Source organism: Aythya ferina, assembly GCF_964211825.1.
Source record: "Aythya ferina genome assembly, chromosome: 3".
In the NCBI taxonomy this organism is placed as follows: Eukaryota; Metazoa; Chordata; class Aves; order Anseriformes; family Anatidae; genus Aythya; species Aythya ferina.
Window position 1 is genome coordinate 104,877,482 of NC_140298.1, and position 19,691 is coordinate 104,897,172.

Consider the following 19,691-nt stretch of genomic DNA (forward strand, 5'->3'; position numbering starts at 1 on the left):
ACCAGCCTTGTGGTCTTCCCATCCGTCCCCCATCTCTCCAGATTCACATGAAATGAGACCAGGCCAAAGGCCCAGTTGAAGTGAAGGTAAATGATATCCACTGCTCTTCCCTCATCCTCCAAGCCAGCTAACTCACAGAAGGCAATCAGGCCAATTCAGGCACAATTTGCTCTTGCTAAATCCAAAACAGCTGCTCCCAGCCACACTCTTGTCTATCAGAACCTGGAAATGGCCACAGGAGGCCAATATGGAGCATGTGCTCCATAATATTCCTGGGAACTGAGGTTAGGTTGACCAGCCTGTAGCTCCCTGGATCCTTTTTCTTGCCAAAAGACAGGGAATGACATTTGCCTTTTTCCAGTCATTGGGAAATGACCTCTGCTAACCATCAACCGTCCAAAGATGATAAATGTCAGTGGTCTTGCAATAACGTCAACCAGCTCCTTCTGCAAGCTCAGATTCATCCCATCTGGTCCAGCAGAGCAGTCTTTGTCCAGATCTCTTCAGCAGTCCTAATTCTTTCCCTACCACAGACAGTATTTCACTCTCTCCAACTGTGCCCCTAGGCTCATGGAACCTGAGGGGCCTGTGAGTAGACCTTGCTTGTAAAAACAGACAAAAGAAGGCAATGGCCATGTTGGCGTTTTCCCTGCCCTTCTTAAGTAGGTCTCCTACCACATGAAGGAGATGTGAGCAGTGTGCTCACATTTTCCTTCATCTTTCTCTTCTTGCATAAGTGCTTATTGGAAGCTTTTTTTCTCCTTCACATCCTTCACCGATTTCAACTAAGAAATTGAAACAGAGTACTAAGAATTTCTTATTAACAAACAAATAAAAACATTTTTCATTGGTTCATTATGTAATGCCATACACTAATCCTGGGCTGTGCAGCACCATGACACTTGTTTTTCCCCTAAGTGGCTACTTAGGTGACCACTAACACACACACACAGCAATACAATTACACAGACACGACAGGGGAAGGAGAGTAGGTCTTTGTCTAACTGATTGCTTGCAATACGAAGCAAAATTTTGAAAGCTGCAATGCCGACTAAATGTAAACATTGCATGTCTTTGTTAAAATATGAAAACAGTTGGATAAAAGTATGCTCATGGAGCTGCTTAATAGCTTGAGTTCAGTTCAGCTCCTTGATTATTTCTAGCAGGATAGAAGGCAGTGAGTATTATCAGTATTTTTGGAGCACTTTGTTGAAGCTGCACCCACACAGCAATGCAAATATACAAATTCTACCTTAACTATTTCTCTATTATTCCCAGATTATCTGAAATGCCAAACACATCTATATCACAGGCCTAATTTTAAATGAGCATGAGATAACTTCTTCTGATGGGTTACTCAACTCTTTTCCAAGTACATAATACTCCCACAAGGCTGAAAACTCAGTTTATCGAGAAAATCTTGGAACAGTAATTATTTTAAGCTATTTTCAAGTTTTGCTTTCTTTTAGAGTTTGTCTTTGAAAAGGTTGATTCATCTGAATTATATTGACAGATCGTAGTTTTTAAATTAGAATTCTGCATTTTGAGAGTCCATTTTTTGAGATTTTATGTATGCATGCATACATCCATGTTTTATGACTGATTTACACAGAGGCTGACATGATTTACAAATTAGGCATTAGTAATATTATTGTTTTGAAGTGCCACTAAATGCATGTGGAAGTAATGCAATAAATCTGTCTGTCAAAGCATATTATTGAAACCATTGAAATAAAAAAAAAAAAAAGAGTAAAATTGCAGAAGAGCAGAAACTGAATTGTATAAGGACCATCAGTCTAATATAAATACAGCTTTCATAAGAATGCTAAAAGTTTTATGCCTGCAAATAACCCTGAATGTTATTGCAATTATGCTGTAGGTAAAAACCTGAATTAATGGTATGGATTTGACACTTTGAGTAATCCCAGCCAAATGCAGGCATGAAAGAGCCAAGATCCTGTATCCGTGTGATCAGTACAAACACGCATTCCTCAGAGAATGGCCTTCACTTAGTTCTAACAATCTGGTAGGTACAAAAGCTTTAAAAACAGCACTTTCCTATTTTTGTGCGCAACTGTGTATGGTAGGTAGGTGTTATGTTCCAGGAAAGCTACTCCAGCTCTCATTATTTGACAAGAATAATGTGCAGAAACTTAAAGCTTTTTATTTATTTACTTACTTATTTATTTAATTTTTATTTCTGTACAACCAGAACTGACACTGCCAAAACCACACCGTGCCTACTGATGGAGCCGGCACCGTGATGATTGAGACAGGGTGGCCTAAAAACCTGGGGGGCTGAAGGAGACTTCAGTTTGGGGTAGCAAACCGAAATTCGCCCTCGATCTCTGTGCTTCTCAACATCTCCCAAAGCACTGCTGAGATCCACTACTCCTAGGTGAACGCAACCTGTGGCGGACCCTTTACACGAACACCCTGCGACCATGGCTGTGGGACTGTCATTTTGGGGGACAGCAAGGAGGAATTTCAGGCTCGGAGCTCCTAGCCCCGAGCATGGGGCTCCTTGTGGGGCAGTTTTAGGGGAGTATATGGTTTTAGGGGAGTATATGGTTTTAGGGGAGCCCAGCGGGGCCGGGCGGGGCCTCGCCCTTGCTGCGGCCGCCCGGGGGAGCTCGGGGCGGAGATGGCGGTGCCCGGGCGCCATCAGCTGCTCCGTGAGGGCCGCCCCATGGCGGAGGGGCCGGGCCGGGCGCTGCTCCCCGCCCCTCCGAGCCGTGGCGAGCCGAGCCGTGCCGGGCCGAGCCGGGTTCCCCATCGCCGGCATGGCCCCAACGCTGCTGGAGCTGGCTCACTGGAGCACCTGGGCGGTGTGCGCCGTGCTCAAGCTGCCGCAGCTGGCGGCCGTGCTGGCGGCCGGCTCGGCGAGGGGGGTCAGCCTCGGCAGCCTGCTGCTGGAGCTGGCCGGGTAAGGCCGGGCACGGGGAGGGGAGGCGAGGCCGGGAGGGGAGCCGGGGGGGTGGCAGCGCCGAGCCCAGGGGCTGCGGGCTCCGGAGGGGGCAGCCGAGGCGCCCCCGCAGCCAGCAGCGGTTCTCCCTGACGGCTGGCAGCGGGGTGGGGTGCTGCCTCAAGCCGGCCCTTTTCCTTTCGGTTTTATAAAAGCGGCGTTTTTTATAGAGAGGTCCGGTTCTGCAGCCTCCACAGAGCCGGCATCCTGCTTCGTGTGACGCACAGACCTTTTTTTAACCCAAACTTCCCATTTCTGAACACTGCGCTGTTCAGACACTCTTGTGAGACCAGCGCAGGCTACCCGTGTAGTTAGAGACGATACCTGCTGTGGGATTTAAGCCATACAATCGAGTTATTAGCTGGTCCATGAGCCCTGTCGTGCAGGTGATGGTACCAGTTAGGCAGGATTCTTTCACCCAAGGAAGTAAAATATAATCATTCTTTAAGAAGATTACAAGCCTTGTCTGACTCGGAAGGTTTTTTTTCAGCCTGCAGTAATCATACGTTGGTTGGGCTTATTAAATCTTGCTGGAAGAGGATTGTACGGAGTGGAAAATAAATAAGCCACGGACGTGCACGCACAGATTCGGGTATGAGTCTGTGCAAAAGAGCGCCCTGAGACATCTTGTGTGTGCCAAGCGAAGCGGTGGAGGAGACAACGGCTGGGCAGAGGCTGCCAGCGCCGAGCCGCACTAGCAAAGGGTTTTTCACTCCAAAGCATCACCTTGTGAGCATGGTTTATGCTTTGTACACTTCAGAACTGAACCAAATTCTAGTTCCAGCAGAGAAGACTTACCTAAAGTCCTGGGCAAACAGCCGTAGTAACATTTTAAAACCATTTCATGTGTGTTGGTGAATACTAAAAAGGCTTTGTGAGTGACCACACTGCCATAGGTTCTAGGCCTGCCATGTGTTGAGGACAGAACTAACTATTCAGGAAAAGTTTCAGGGAGGCTTTTTTGAAACATTTACTGGGACTATTTGCTTGTTTAGTAGGCCTGCTTATCCTTTAAAGACTTGGGGTCCAGCTGCAGAGAGTTATGGCCTACAGGCACACACTGGGATGGTTCTGCAGAGACCCAGTGCAGTGACCTGCCAAAGGAGTGACACAGATGAATGGTGCGATGCCAAGGGCTATAATTTGACAGTACAAGGAATAAGACTTGTCGGCAGTTCTGGACAGAATTCAGATATGCAAATTGTGAATATTGTAAAAGCCAGTTACCTAAAAGGCAGGCAGTTCCTCATGTATATCCTCAGAGACCTTTCTGTTTTCTTCTAGACTCTGCAGCTTTGAAGTTCCTGTCTAACTTCATGGATTTGCATGAAAGTTGAAGAAAGTAAAGAAAGCATGATAACAGCTCAGTTCCTTTTAGATACTGTATTGTGAAGTAGCAGGAAGGAGAATAATTGCCATTGTTTTGTGCAGTTAAGAGCAGACTCTCAATCTGACCAGTACAGCTACATGAGGTAATCTTGTAACAGTGTAGTCTGGATGGTTTGGAAAATATTTCTTACTCCAGTAAGGCTTATTTAATTTATAGGTGAAACTATGAACATAGATTAAAAAAAAAATCAGAACTATAACAGATGTGCCAAGGCAGATGCAAAGAGAAGGCAGTCTTTAAGGTCTGGAAACCTTTGTTTCTTTCTCACCAGTTGTAATTAATGAAATTATGCCTTTCATACTCTGACACAGAGACCTTGACAAGAAGTGTGGGCAGCTCTCTACATCTTGTTCTATTTGAAGATAACAAGAATAGACCATAGAATCATCAGGCCTGTGCTTTGTGTTCATATTTGTTTGATCAGTTTGACAGCAGGGGCTACACCTATCTGGATCCTTTTGGCACAACCAAAAGATAGTTTAAAAGACAATAAAAAAGAAGTTGTGAAGGAGCTGTCCTGTTCCTTTGTACAGTCATGCTGTTTTGTGTCTTTTGTTCAGCTTCCTCGTGTTCCTGAGGTACCAGATTTATTATGGTTACCCTCTGCAGACATACCTGGAATATCCCATCCTCATTGCACAAGGTAATCCTTTGTAAGCGTGGTTTGGGAAATGAGGCAGGGCTCCTTCTACATGCAGAGGCTCTGCATGCAGGTAGAGTATTCCACTGTAATGATGTGAATCCATCGACTGATTCCAGCAGGGGTTGGGGGAAAGAGGCAATGAACATCTCAAGTATAATTGAGCTCTTGTATGTGTTATGAAAATTGATGGTCAGGTAGAGCAGAAAGATCTAATTAATCCACTCAGTGGAGTTATAGTATAAGCTCACCCTTTATCCAGTGGCACCCTGTGGAGGAGAAGCTGTATAAACACCCCAGACTCGCAAAAAGCTTCATTTTGGAGCTTGCAGTGTTTCCGCCTTCCATTGAATTTGAGAGACAAACCTCTAAGAAACCAGTGTCCCATAGACATGGTGCCCTGTGGAGCTAATTCTTGTTGTCAAGGAGTGTTTGGGCCCTCTCTCTCCCTTCTCTGACAAGCAATCCTTTATCTGTTTCAGATGCTGTTCTCCTTTTGTTTGTTCTGCGTTTCAATGGAAACATGAAACGAGCTTTGCTCTATGCAGCCATGTATCCTTTAAAATCTGGCAATTAGTTTATGTAGCATGTTTGGTAGTTCTTCACATAGCAGTATCATGTGCTTGGTACTACTGTCAGAAATCGTATCCAGCCACCTGCCTCTCACCGTGCATTCCACATCCCCAAGTTATTTCTTGGATCACTGTAGATCTCTGCGTGAGGTAAACTTGGCATGTGGCTATGGCTAGAAGGCCCACGACTGCTAAGGAGTCTGACCTGTTCCTAATTTACATCTTTGCTAGAGATGCAGGGTACAAATCATGAATCTTCTGTCTCTGCTTCCTGTCCATGCAGGTTGTACTTGCTATGACAAAGACAGTAGTGTTCGTTTTTAAAACATACGTAGGATTTGGGCTTAAATCTCAAGCTGTGTGCATTGGAGCAGGTCTTGAGAAACCCCAGGCACTGTTCAACCAAGGACTGTGAAAAATAGGAGCACTTAGTGCTTCTACTGGTGCTTAATATGTTTTATCCAGATTTAAACTCTATTATAGACTATACAATAATATTATTTCCAGATGTTAAAAAAAATAGTAATTTCCCAGACAGTTTAGAGAGCTTTGGTATCCTGGCATTTTCAGTGCTATGAAACTTAACATGCTGTAAGGTTTTGGGGAGGCTGGTACGTGCTAACGCTGCGGAAGTGGATAATAGACCTGGCCATGGTAAGTGCTGCATGATTGTTTGAAATCATGTCCACATATGAAATCATTTTTTGTGGAAGTCTTTATCGTTGAAATCTCTCCTTACACTTGGAAGAATTCATCATTTAGTTCAGCTTTCAGAACAAACAACCAGTTTCCAAATACAGCTGTTTCTTTCACTTCTGTGTGTGGCTTGAAAACATAGCACTTACATTACAGACTGGGGGGAGGGGGCGGGGGGGAATGTTCTGAGGTATAGTTATGTAAATTGTGTTGGGTTGGGTTGAGAGTGTTAGAAATGCTGGCGTGACCTTGTCACAAAAATGCTAAAAGTAGCAAAGGTTTAAGATGTCCTCATACGTCCTACTGGCATAATCCCCATTGGTAGACCTTTAATGCGAAAGGTAAAAGAACACAGCATCAGTCGAAGCATTTGAAATGTGGAGTGTTAAATATATCACAAGATCTTTTTTCCCTCTAGCCCTAGAATTTCCAAAGAAAACTTATTATTTGATAATTCCCCTCGTAGGTTAAAGATGTCTTTGCCCTTTTTATCACAAGAGAGGAAGTTAGAGTTAATTCCAGATGAACTGGAACTGCTAATGTAAAAAGTAATGCAAATAAGGATAAAAGCTTCTGAGTCTAGTACCAATCCTTACTTACAAGGGAAATCCAAGCATTGACCAAAGACGCACACGGAGGGACTTTGCAAAATCCCCCTTAAAAAGATGACAGGTTGAATAGTCTTTTCCCTTCATTACATTTTTTTCCCCACCAATTGGACTCATTTTCCACACATTCTTGTCAGTTTTCTCATTCTTTTCTGGTTTTGTTTGCCAGACGTAATGGTAACAGATGGTATGAATCAACCTTACTGTTTAGACTACATCAGTCTCATTTTAGCTAACTTTCATAATCAGTTTTAAGGAGCAGGTTGAGAGGCTTTTTTTTTTCTCCTTGTATTATATTTGCCTCAATCAACTATTTTCCAACAGTAATAGCAGTTGTGCTCTCTGAGCTTCTTCTTGAGCAGTACCTCAGAAATCAGTCCCATGCTTCTGGCAACTTTAATTTTGTGCTTCACGGTTCCTTAGTACAAAACTGTAACGCTTAAGTTGCAAAATACTAAGAAAGCATATATTTTTTTTCTATTCTAAATGAAAAAAAAATAGTCTTATTTTATAGTAAGGTATATGCTGACAGCCATAAGCTTAACACTCAGCACAATGGCAGGGGTTCATTCTCTCTCTTTACGTGCTTTTCAGAATTTGTGCACGTTCATCAGCGCGGCAAGTAAGCTGGCTCAGCTGCGGTGTCTCTGGCAGACAAAGGATTCTGGACAAGTGAGCGCCTTGACCTGGAGCATGTCTGCATACACCTGTGCAAGTAAGCTGTGGATGGGCAGCTTGGTGCAAAGCACAGAGATCACATTTTTTGAAGCCATCTTTGCTCCTAATGCTGTCAATAGGTCTTTACTCAAATGTGTATCTTGCCTAATGCAGTTTCACTTAGTGCTGACTGCTGAGACTCAGATACCACAGTCAATCAAGTATTATTGACACTAGCTGAGTCACAGTGCCACTTGGATTTAGAAAACATGCAAAAATGGTCAAAGAATCTCGATGCAGATGAAATAATTGAGAGTGCCTTCATGAAGAAAAGATTTCAGTGTTCTAGAATTCAATAGAATTACCACTGATCCATCATGAAAAGGTGCTAAATTTTGTAGCTATGTCAACAAACAACACTAATTCTAAAAGCCATCTACAAATTATACTTAATGCTAAATACCTTTAATTATGTCTCCATGTAAATACTTTTTATCAACAAAAGAGAATTTAAGAATATATCAAGAACAGGGAGTTGTGCAGTTCATATGTTAATTACCTAGTGGCCAGCATAAACATTTCTACAGCTGTTTATCAGAAATACCTTTGTCATATTCACAAACCTTGTTTAAAATATCCTTACTGTAAAACATAGCACTGCTGAATCTATTTCCCTGTGAAACCAGTGTTTGTAAGTCAATAATTAGAAGTTGTGGTATGTCAGCTGAACAATGGTAGTAATCCTTGTAAATGGTTCCCTGTTCCGGATGTGAAATAATTAGCATTTAGATTTGTTGTGGGAAGGGAAACTGAATTCCTCATACTTGCAGAAGCCTAAAAGCATGCAGGTGAACATTTACAAAGGTTGTCACACTAACTCAATTGTGGGTGTAACCCAGTATCAACTGTGGAAGGAGGGGGGAGAACTGAAAGAGAAGCAGTAAACACTGACCACATCCTATTTAGGGACAGATTTTTTATATATCTCTATCAATTATTTTCTAATTAAAAAAGGCCCTTAGTACAGTGCCACTCAGCTGTGAGAGCTTGATCTCTGGGACGAAACCAGTCAATCCACTAAAAGTGGCAACGTGTATACAACATATATTTTCATGCCATATTATCTGCTATTGTGAAACAGAGATTTTATCAGTTTATGAAAGTATAAGCATGTTGTATCTAATCCACTAACCACAATTCCTCCAATTTACAGCAAGAATATTTACAACTGTAGTGACTACAAATGATCTCTCAGGTGAGTATGAGAACAGTTTACCTTCCAGACTAATAGCTGCCATAGTAGTTTTTAACTGCTTCGTAAAAGCAGTTAAAGTGGCTTAAAATAAATATTTTGCAGCTAATATAATTATAAAGAAAATTTATTTAACATCTTCTTATCATCCTGTGAAAAAGTGTGATCCCAAGAAAACTGAAAGAACTAAAGAGTGCAGCAGGTTTATCAAAATCAAGAGTCAGTAGATGCAAGAACAGTAACAGAATCACATTATACTTTATCTGGTGGATTCTTTTTCTTGTTCAAAGCTAGAAATTCCAGCAGAAACATCATCTGAGTGTATTTTTGTTTGAGCAGTCCTCTGCAGCACAGTAAGGCTCTAGTTTTACAAGCAGTTAAAATGGCTCTTTCACTGGAAAAGCAAGTCCCCTTTTCAATTCCTTATTTCCACCCTTGTGCGTGCTGCCTGCTGTATGCCTGGCTAAAGGTGTATGGGGCCATGCAGTTAACTGGATCGCCAAAGAACTGGCATAATGCTTATGGCAGAAGTATGATCTGAGCCCAGTTCAGCCACAGCTACACACCTCTGCAGATTACAAGTGAGAGGTATGTTGAGGAGAGGAAGGAAGGGAGAAAATGCTGTCTTGACAGTGCTAGTAAAACCAAATCACTTGAAAGTAAAGCTGGCTCTGGTTACAGCGACTTTTGAAAATATAACACAGCACACTTTGGAACATGAAAGAGATGGCAGCAAACATTGACACTATGCAGCTCTAATGGAAAATGTTTCACGTTAACTTCTAGCACTTAACAGTTCGGTGTGTTTATCTCGGTTTCATGCAGGCATATGAAACTGTCAAAGATGACTTATTTGTGAAGCAAGGTTTCACATACATTTCTGTCAATGTTCCATCTCCCACACGGGTATTAGATGTACCTGTACTTCAAACTGTGGTCTCAAAGGTAGTAATACTCTGCTTCCTTTGATTTAAAAACAATGTGAAAGTTAATCAAGATACTGGAAAACAGTTTTGTTTTGTGTTTTTTTTTTTTTTCCTCTCATTAAAGTCTGACAGATACAAGTATTTCCTGTATCCCCAAAGTGTAAACTTAACAGATGGCAGTAGAGAATCTCTATTATAAACAACACGCAACCATAAAGGACACAGAAGCTGCGGCTCCAAGTTTAAGGCTAGGTGTAAATATAAATTTTTATGAGGCTACTCAGAGTTGTGCTATTTTGCTGGTTTTATTACAAAACAATTAAAGATGTATTATTTTCAGATATTGCTTGCAAATGTGAAATGCTCTTTTCTGCTCTGTTTACTTTGAGAAGTTCTGGGTTCCGGAACATGATAATTTAAACCAATTGGCTGAAATGAGTTGCGGAATGGGAACCAGCCAATTTGTACACCAGGAGAAGTTTACAAAACAACGTGTCTTCTGAAAATGACAGCAGTTGATTTTTTTTTGGAATTACGCTTACAAGATTTTCTTTTTTTTCCCTTTTAGTTCTCATCCGTTTCATAACCATGCTCATTCTCAATATTTGGGTCACAGTCACAATTCTGCGCTACAGGAAAACTAAAAAGACTGATTAGAAGACACATCAGCACACAACATAAAAACCAAATGAGTAAACAGATATAATTAAGCTTAAACAACAAAACAAAAGTTGAGGCAGCTCTCTCTCTTAAGCTTCATTTTTATCTCTAAACATATTTAGTACATTCCTGCTTATTTTCTCTTGGAAATAATTCTTTTAAGATACTTAATTTAAGCAGCGTATTTTTATTGGTTATTTAAGAGAAGTTTTACTGATTCCACATTTTCTATGGAGTTTTTTACTAAATGGACAAGGTATTTTGTATTTAGATGTTTATATATTCTCCTACCACTGCAGTACTTTCTGGTTACACAGAACCAATTATTTTATTCAATTATACAAGAGCTATTTTTTGCCAACGTATCAACTCGTCTTTCTGCATCTGCTGCAAGTTTGAAAACAACAGATGCTTGTCTTTTTCTTGCAAGCATCCCAGTTAAGTTAGGTATTAACCATCTATATTTTAGGATAAAGAAAATCTGAATAAAAGGCCCAATTCAGAATAATGTTGTAAAGGTGTTTTACGTAGTCACAAATCCAGCTGGGCCTGCAGTGCTTGCATGCAACACTTAACCAGTACAACGTATACAGCTGATACAGGATACCCCTGGTCATTTTCTATAATGTATAGAAAAAAAGTGTAGAAATTTTCTATTTCTATACTGAGTTTTTATTATAAGAGCAAAAACTCAGTTATGTATTCTTCTTTTTCAACCTGAACATTCAGGAATAAACTGTTTTGGGAACAGAAGAAACTGGAAGGTATAGAAATGAATGGTATTTTGAGCTACAGAGTTAAAAATACTGTTCAAGCAGAAGTCCTGAACTGATGCCCAGTCTCGAAATGCAATCCATATGGGCAGTGACCCATTTACAAGGGCAGCTTGATGCATCAAGGCAAACTCATCTCCAGTGTTTTTTGATGATACTACTCCATGCTTTATTACTTTTTAACCTGTCTGTCCCGAAGAATTTGAAGACTTCAGTTGAATTTTTACTTTGGAGATTTTAATCGGTTAGTAGTAGGTATATTTAAATAGGGAAAAGTATATTCTTGAATATTGTAACAGGATTTTATTTTTGGAAGTAGTACCGTTCCAGCCAAAAGTTACAGAAGTAACCAGAGTAGTACAGTAACCATTCATCTCTCATTATGTTCTCCAAAATGAAAAAAATAGGCCTTTTCAGAAGAGATTTTATAGTATTACTTTTGATTGGCATGCTAAAACCCAGGCACCCTTGATCCTGACATGCTTGAAAACTATGGGAAGACTCGGAAGACTCCATTGACTGTGTTTGAGGCAGGCTTTCCTTGCAACATGCTAAACCTTTGGACTCTACTAGAGCAGCAAGATCTGCAAAAGCCAGTTTACACGGGGAGAAAAGCCTACCCTGCAATCTCACTGAGACCTTGACTATCAGAAAATACAGCTGCTTTGTAAGCTCTGGTTTTGGGGTGGGAAGAAGTATGTCTGTGGACATACGATTTCATGTATCTCACATTATTGAGAGCAAGTTAAAAGATTAGTTTTTTTACTGCTCCAATAAATCTGTATAAATGCTCGGAAGTTTCTATGGTGGTTGAGAGAGTAACTGTAAACATTCTGCTATTGATTTACTAAAGCTGTGTTAAATATCTGAACTGGTCTGAATAATTTGGTGGCAGGTGGCATGTTATACATTTTCCTGGTCATGTTAATAAATGGTGTTAATCATGATTGATTCATGTAATTCTTACAGTGAATTTTCACTATGCATTCAATTTTTAATTCTGTCTCTGTTTTTGGAGAGAAAATAAAATGTTCTTTATAGGTCATGAATGGGCAGCTTTCATCTTAATATTCAAAGCATCAGTCTGTGTATCAATCTGTAAAATGCTAAAGAACTCCAGCATCTTAAAGAAAAAAAAAACACATCTCATCTCCTTTTTTTTTAAAAGCCTCTTGTTAGAGAAAGATTTGCTTAGAGACAAAACCCAGTTATTGGCGTCTTTCATACTCCTGAGTGATGCTGTAGCAAAATAAAGAGCATTTTTTGGCTCGATGATCAGCATTTGTTTTTTTCACCATAAAATGTTGAAAATACATTTAAGAAAGGTTCTGTACAGGTTACTTAATATATCTAGAATAAATCATCTTGGAAAATTGTGGGAAATAAAGAAAAGAAACGGCCGGATAATCCACAAACTTAAGTAAAGTAATTCTGTGGACTTGGAAAGCTGGACCAGGAGTTGTCGCTCAAGCTGCATAGGATATAGAACAAATCAGAAGGTAGCAACAGGTAGTTTCACATACTTTTAATTTATTTCTCTCTTTCTTTCTCTTCTTTTCTAATGGAGAATAATGTCTTTAATTTTTCTAAGGTAGAAACATGGTCAAGTCCTGGGCAAGCCCCATGGAAGTGTAGCTCCCTCCAGTACGTAAAGCAGAATCTTCCCAAGTAGCTGGATTAAAGGCAATAGCTTTAGCCAAGATAGGGAGGACAAATCTTGTTAAACTTGTCATTCAGTGGTACCAGGGTGGATGCAAGCAAGTGCAGCAGCTGGCCAAAGGCACGCAGGAGAAGCATCTTGGACCTGTTTTACTGTGGTCAGCTAGTGAGTAACTTTTATCCACAGGGCTGGAAGTAACACTTCTCCAGTCAGAGCCTGTTGAAGCGCTGAATTACACACCCAGCACCTACTCGCACCAGTTCACAACCTGCTGACAGGCTAAACCAGCTTTTCTTGGCTTGGAAGGTGTGGGGTCTACTGGGGCTTTCAAAAAGTATGCATTTTCTTGCCCATGACAGTACAAAACTTGAATTCTAGTACAGCCTACTGAAATTTGAGAATAACCCCAAACCTCTCCAGCTATGAGCTATGAGCTATGCATTTGGTAATGGATAAGCTTGGTGGCATGGATCATTTGGTGACAAAGCTCAGTTTAACAGTATGAAAGAGAAGACATTTATCATGACATGCGGTATCCAAAAAAAAAAAAAAAAGAAAAAAAAGAGGACGTGATTCCAGAGATAACAGGTTTTAGTTTTAGATGTAGACAGTAGAAGACTGAATGGGTTTAACTTTTCCCAAAAGCCTACTTCTGAACAGGAGTTGTATACAAACACATACAGGCACCTCCCTTCCTTTCAGGCATCCCTAACACTTGGTGGTTTGCACAGAGTAAGACCACGTAGACATGGGTGTGTTTCATTGCATTGCTCTAATCCAGGAAAAGATTGTATTGCTTGGACGACTCAGAACTCCCTGTCCCTGAGCCTTGTCTGCTGCCTTGTGTGTGCATGTAGCTGCTTCCTAACCTGGCTCTGCTAAAGCAATCCAACAAAACAGGACAGAAAGGGGTGGGGAATGGGACTCGCACTGTAACTGCTGGAGTCCAGAAGGAGGCTTTTACAGCAGATGGACTCTGGAGAAAATCATCCACAATTAGCTAACAAGTCTCAGGCAGCCTTCATTAGGTCTTCTACATTGCTCTTCCCCCACCACTCAGAGCTCACAGGAAGAATTATCAGAATTGTGGAGATCAACATAAATGGGGTGGTTTCCCAGCCATGTATTTTTGATTATGAATAAATAAATTCCTTTATAATTCTCTTCAGGCTGATTTATTCCATTCCATATTCTTCACCGATAATCATAGATCACTGATAACTGAGATTCATATTCATGTATGTAGCAGAACATGAAGTGTTCTGAACTGTTGTCGACGGAAGGAAGACACAGACCTTCAATATGAGTGAACAGTGAACTTCAACTTTAATGGATAGCTCAGTCGCCTTTTATCTAGTTCGAACATAATCAACTCATACATATTGCAAAAACTAAGCTCAGCATTGGCTAACATTTCCCGCTCTTTTCAGTTTGTTCCTCCTTCTTTTAGCCACCGTCCCGCCTTAGGGACTTTCCCAATCGCTCAAGGGCATCGTGTCCTTGATCCTGATTGGCTCTCAGCCAGCTGCGTACGTGCCAGACTCATGTGAGTTGAGTACGGTACTTCACTAGCCCATTGCCTCCTAACTGCCCAACATCAACATGTCCTATTTCACTTAACCATTCCTCCACAATTCCCCCGTTTTTATTTTGCGCTACAAATACCTTCTCTGTGAGTTGCTCTAGTTTCTTAGTTAGGCAGTTAAGGATTATACGTGCAGCAACTAAAAAAATAATAATAATAATACAAATCAATATAATTATAAGTAGAAAGCGAAGTCCCTCTTTAACTAACAAAACCCATCCACCCATGTTCCCAAAAACAGATTTAAGCCAACCTTCAAACCAACTATCTTGTACTACAATTTTTTGTGTATGATCCCTTAACAATTTCAACTGGTCGTGAATTGACTAACCATGGTCGGAAAGATAAAAGCAACACATTCCTTCTACATCTTCACACCCATGTCCCTGAGCCAGCAACAAGAAATCAATAGCGGCCCTATTTTGCAATACAGCATGTCTTAGACTCTCCATATCTTGTGACATTTCAGAAAGAACTTGTGTTGTTACATTTGATTGTTTAACAGCCCTACAAGCAAGCTTATTAGTCAAAGCGTGTGCAGTTCCCACACCAGGCACCAAAGAAGCAAAGAATCTTTCTGCTGGACCCCACAATTCTACATCATCATTACAGTCAGAACCCAAAGTTTTTAGTTCTCGTTTAATTCTTCTGCTCCTTGTCGAGTTCTGCCATGAGTGTAAATCTGGAGCGAAAAGTGTGAGTCGCCCTAGGTAACACGGTCCTCCAAAAGCATTGGCTGGTACTCCTTGCCATGCACGGTCTCCACAGATCAAAACCATGCCAGAGAGAAGCAACACAGCCGCCGCTGCTTCCATGGTTACGTCAGACAGGCTGCAGGGTCCTGATGTCCGTCCCTCTGCTGTGTGCCGACTCGCCACACGGTGAGCTCCAAGCGCAGCGCTGCTCGTGGCGGTGACTGAGGGGGGTGGGGAGGCTCCCACTGCCCCGTAGCCCCAAGGCAGCGTTATCATTCTCTCTGAAGGCGGCAGTGGGCAATGCCCAGCTCCAGCACTTCCCGGCAATCCCAGTCGCTCTGTAGCGGCAGCAGCGACTCCCTGCTCAGCCTGATGTGTAGCTAAAGCGTTAGTGACTGTTCTCCAAGGCTTCAATAATTTTTTTAGCAGACTTAGTATCATTAATAACATCAAACAATTTGTCCCCAAATTTACGCCACTCTGCTTGTTCAAAAAACTGTATCAGGATTTGTAAAACAACCCTGCGCTACTGCACATGCTAACAACCCTGGTAATTCTTTTTTTTTACAATCTATATCTAAAATGCTCCGCTTTTCTAAAAATCATCTGAGCAAATTATACACCGCTTGTCTTTCATACCTTTATATATACAGTTGCAGCCTTTGCAAAGACCTCGGCGGCGCTTTTCCAGCGGGACCCTTTATAGGCTCATCCCGGGTGCGGGGACTCCCTTCCACCTTCCGAGCTGCGGGTGCGGGGACTCCTGTCCCTTTCACCTTTCCGACGCGGGTGCGGGGATTCTTGTCCCTTCCACCTCCTGGGCTGCGTTGCAGGACCGGTTCCTCCCTTATTCCGTCCCTCGCAGATTCAACTCCAGCGGATTCCCTGTTCCCGTTCAGACCGGTCCCTGTTCGGGCGCCAATTGTTGTCGACGGTAGGAAGACACAGACCTTCAATATGAGTGAACAGTGAACTTCAACTTTAATGGATAGCTCAGTCGCCTTTTATCTAGTTCGAACATAATCAACTCATACATATTGCAAAAACTAAGCTCAGCATTGGCTAACATTTCCCGCTCTTTTCAGTTTGTTCCTCCTTCTTTTAGCCACCGTCCCGCCTTAGGGACTTTCCCAATCGCTCAAGGGCATCGTGTCCTTGATCCTGATTGGCTCTCAGCCAGCTGCGTACGTGCCAGACTCATGTGAGTTGAGTACGGTACTTCACTAGCCCATTGCCTCCTAACTGCCCAACATCAACATGTCCTATTTCACTTAACCATTCCTCCACACTGAACAATGCCCCAGTTTGGTATATAAGGAAGCTGAAAATTGTTGAAAAAGAAAAAAATAAAACCATAGAATTGGGTGTTATTAGATCTACTAAATTCTTAGTTTTCACTGGAATTTAATTTGCTTGCTTTTGAGCTTCACTCCTCCAGGACATCTAAGATTTCTCAGATGTAATGTCTGTTAGGGTCAAATAGGTGTCCAAGAGCCATGATGAACATTACCCAAGAACCTACCAATTAATCACCTTTTTGTTGTTGTTCAACTACCAGTAATTTAAACAAGTACTTCTATATATTATGTGGTATTATTTATTCACAGGAAGAGCACTGTAAGAGGGCATACACCTTGTTTATCTGTCAAGTATTCTGGAAACCAAAGGACAGAATCTGCACTAGGCTAAATGTGACAAGAAAAGCCAGCTAATAATGATTCAAATTGAATAGTAACGTGGCTCCATGCTAAAACATAATTTTACCTACCAGCTTACTGTAATTGCAAGTCTTCTGTGTATATGCCTGCTTTGGGATGTAGATAATTTCCACTTTTGACTTTGGAGACATTAGTCAGCAGTACCAAAGTGCCGACCCGTCTCATACTATACGAAAAGCATAAATGGAAAAATTTGCTTCCTATGCCTCAGTGTCCCCCTGACACGTAAAGCACAGTCAGCACTCTACTGAAGCATAAAATTGAGCCGGTGTAAAACATATTTTTAAGTTATGCACTTACTGTAAAGAAATTGTTGCCTTTGAGGTATTGACTACATACAGATTTCACTGAGCTGACTTCCAGAATGACTCATCTTGGGAGACTTTAAATTGTTTCCCCTGAAGTGCACAATCAGCAGGACTTATCAGCAGTCCTCGTGGTCTTTCTGACCTCCAGGATATTTTCTTACCTCAGTGATGCTGATGCTTTTTTATAAGCTTGGGTGTATGCTCACCTGCCCAGTAAAAAAACTCAGGTTGCTGTAGCTCTGAATGGTACAGGGGAGCTCCAATACTGCATTTATCAAGCTCTTCCAGCACTCCAGAGTGGACATGCAGCCACACAGATCCTACCAATGTTTGTATGAATCTCGGTCATCCTCCAGTACAACAAGGCTGTAATATGCCAGACGACATCACGCAGGTTCATGGAACCATAGGACCCAGCAAATCAACATGAGTCTTGAAGTTGCAGACCTACCTGTGGCCTGCACCTAGCTCCAAGATTAGCTTCCAAAACCTGTCTTAAAGACAGAACACGGTTACAGAGACCCCACTGGGCCCAGCGAATGTAAGGGCGTTCAAGCAGCGGGCTTCCTGGCTCTGTCAGAACAGTGAAGGTGTTAAATATCTCAGAAAACTCCAAAAAAAAAGTTTCCACCAATTCACTTGTTAATGAAAAGTAGCACACACTGAGATATGTCGCTAACAGGGCAATTTAGTGCTTAAGCTCCAAGCAGCTGGCAAGCTGAGGGAACAAGGAGGATTGGCAGCGATCCCGCAGGCCTTGCGCACTCCTTGTTTGGTGGCTGTGCTCACCAAGTGGTGCAACAGCATCCTGGGGGAAAGAATTCCTGGAGAGCTGGAAAGGGTGATGACAAATGACAAGATGAACTGGATTACCTAAGAGACACACTGGGATGTGACAGTGTAAATCTACACGTACAAGCAGGCTCACATTTCTGAACATTCAAGGCCTAGACCTCAAAATGGGGGTGATACGACTGAAGTGTCACACTCAGTTGCCTTGGTTGTGAAGGCATTGCTACGTAGCTCCTCCAAGCAACCAAAAAAGGGCCAAAGGGACATAAAACTGCTGCTCTCTTCCCGTTCGTTTCAGGGGGAAGAGGTTTCTTTCCAGAGTTCTTTAGTTATGCAGGAATACATACAGTTAAGGCTTCATAACTTTGCTCCCTCGTACAGCAGTTCTTTAACTTTCATTTTGAAAGATCACTTTAATCTTGTGGCTTCTGTAAGATTAATGAAACAAGAGCAGTATTGATCAAATCTAGCTGCACACTTGCAATAGCAAGTATTAGACTAACTTGACATTCGTACCCTGCTAAAGCAATACTTCCTGCCTTCCAAGGGGCAAAGATCCAAAACCCCAATCTTTATAACAAGACCTGGTAATTAGCAGCCCTGTGCTAATAAATTACAGTTCCTCTCATTAGTATCTTGGAACTATGGTTTTACATTCATTGTAGTAATTTCTGGAGTGAACTAGACTGGATGTGTTTAGACAGTGTTCCCATACATTTCAGCAGACGTGTCCCATGTTTTAGATGAGTGTGTCTGAGTACAACATTGTCTACTTTATAGGTAACTTAACAAAAAGTATGAATTAGTCTTCGAACTGCTCTGCCAACATCTTTTACAGAGATCCAGATGAAAACTCCTTCCCACTTTGAATTATCCCCATAAAGGATAATTCAAAGCAACAAGCAAAACCCTATGATCTAATGGGACATTGATAATCTCTAAAGTAGTTTATAGTGCCATTGCAAGATTATATATACATATGCTCAAATTCCTAACAACCAGCTGAAGCTGCCTGCGACAAAGCACATTATTTCTAGCAGCAGCTTTGCTGGCCGTGGTGACTTAAGAGAGACACTGAATGCCTGTCAAAAGTTCAGCATCCCCAAGAGAGCTAGTAAGAGATTCACTTGCAGAGAAACTTCAGTGATGTTTTAAATTTGGCCACTGTTGCCGACTGCCAAGATTCTTGAGCTTCTTGCATGTTTCCTAATGCTTGGTGGAACTATGTTCCACGTCATGTTTTGGTTACAGCATCAATCATGCTAAGAAGAGCAAGAATGACAAAGTTTTCTGTCCTACACAAGCTTGATGTACCCAGCATTGCTGTGAGGGGCTGAGCTTTGGCAGCAGTCCCTGGAAATAGGAAAGTGCAGTATACAACTAGGACAGAAGTGGAAATCTTTCAGGAAGGCCCTTGTGACAGCTGACACACACTGCTCTGATGGGGTCTTCCTGTCCAGTTTCTGTGCTGGTGAGCTGTTGGATGGGAACCAAACAGCAACTTCCCCATGAATGTCTTGAGTTTCTGGCTCCCCGTCTGACCCCTGATATTTCCAGAAGGTTAATTTGCAGCTTGGCTATGCCATCTGTGCACTGTTGCGAAACAATAGGACTTGGAATAAGAGAATTTCTATAGATAGATTGAGCCAGGCCATAAAAATGTCCTGTTTGCTGCAAAAGCCCTGTTACAAAAGTGTTTAAACTTCAGTGACTTTAAAACAACTATTCCTTAGTCCGGTAATATTTTCCACACCTCAAGAATTTTAAATGGTTACTACAGGACAAAAAGGAAAC

At 41.7% G+C, this 19,691-nt stretch overlaps 1 protein-coding gene across 1 annotated transcript; it reads left to right on the plus strand.

The window, feature by feature from the left end:
• The first annotated feature begins 2,304 nt into the window (after positions 1 to 2,304).
• SLC66A3 (solute carrier family 66 member 3) lies at positions 2,305 to 12,086 on the plus strand. The gene is made up of 7 exons (XM_084513907.1): positions 2,305 to 2,926; positions 4,916 to 4,998; positions 5,478 to 5,547; positions 6,164 to 6,221; positions 7,466 to 7,586; positions 8,742 to 8,783; positions 10,275 to 12,086. Exons 1-7 carry the CDS (start codon positions 2,445 to 2,447, stop codon positions 10,361 to 10,363), a joined length of 945 nt encoding a protein of 314 aa, XP_084370033.1. The 5' UTR covers positions 2,305 to 2,444; the 3' UTR covers positions 10,364 to 12,086.
• Positions 12,087 to 19,691: the final 7,605 nt, after the last annotated feature.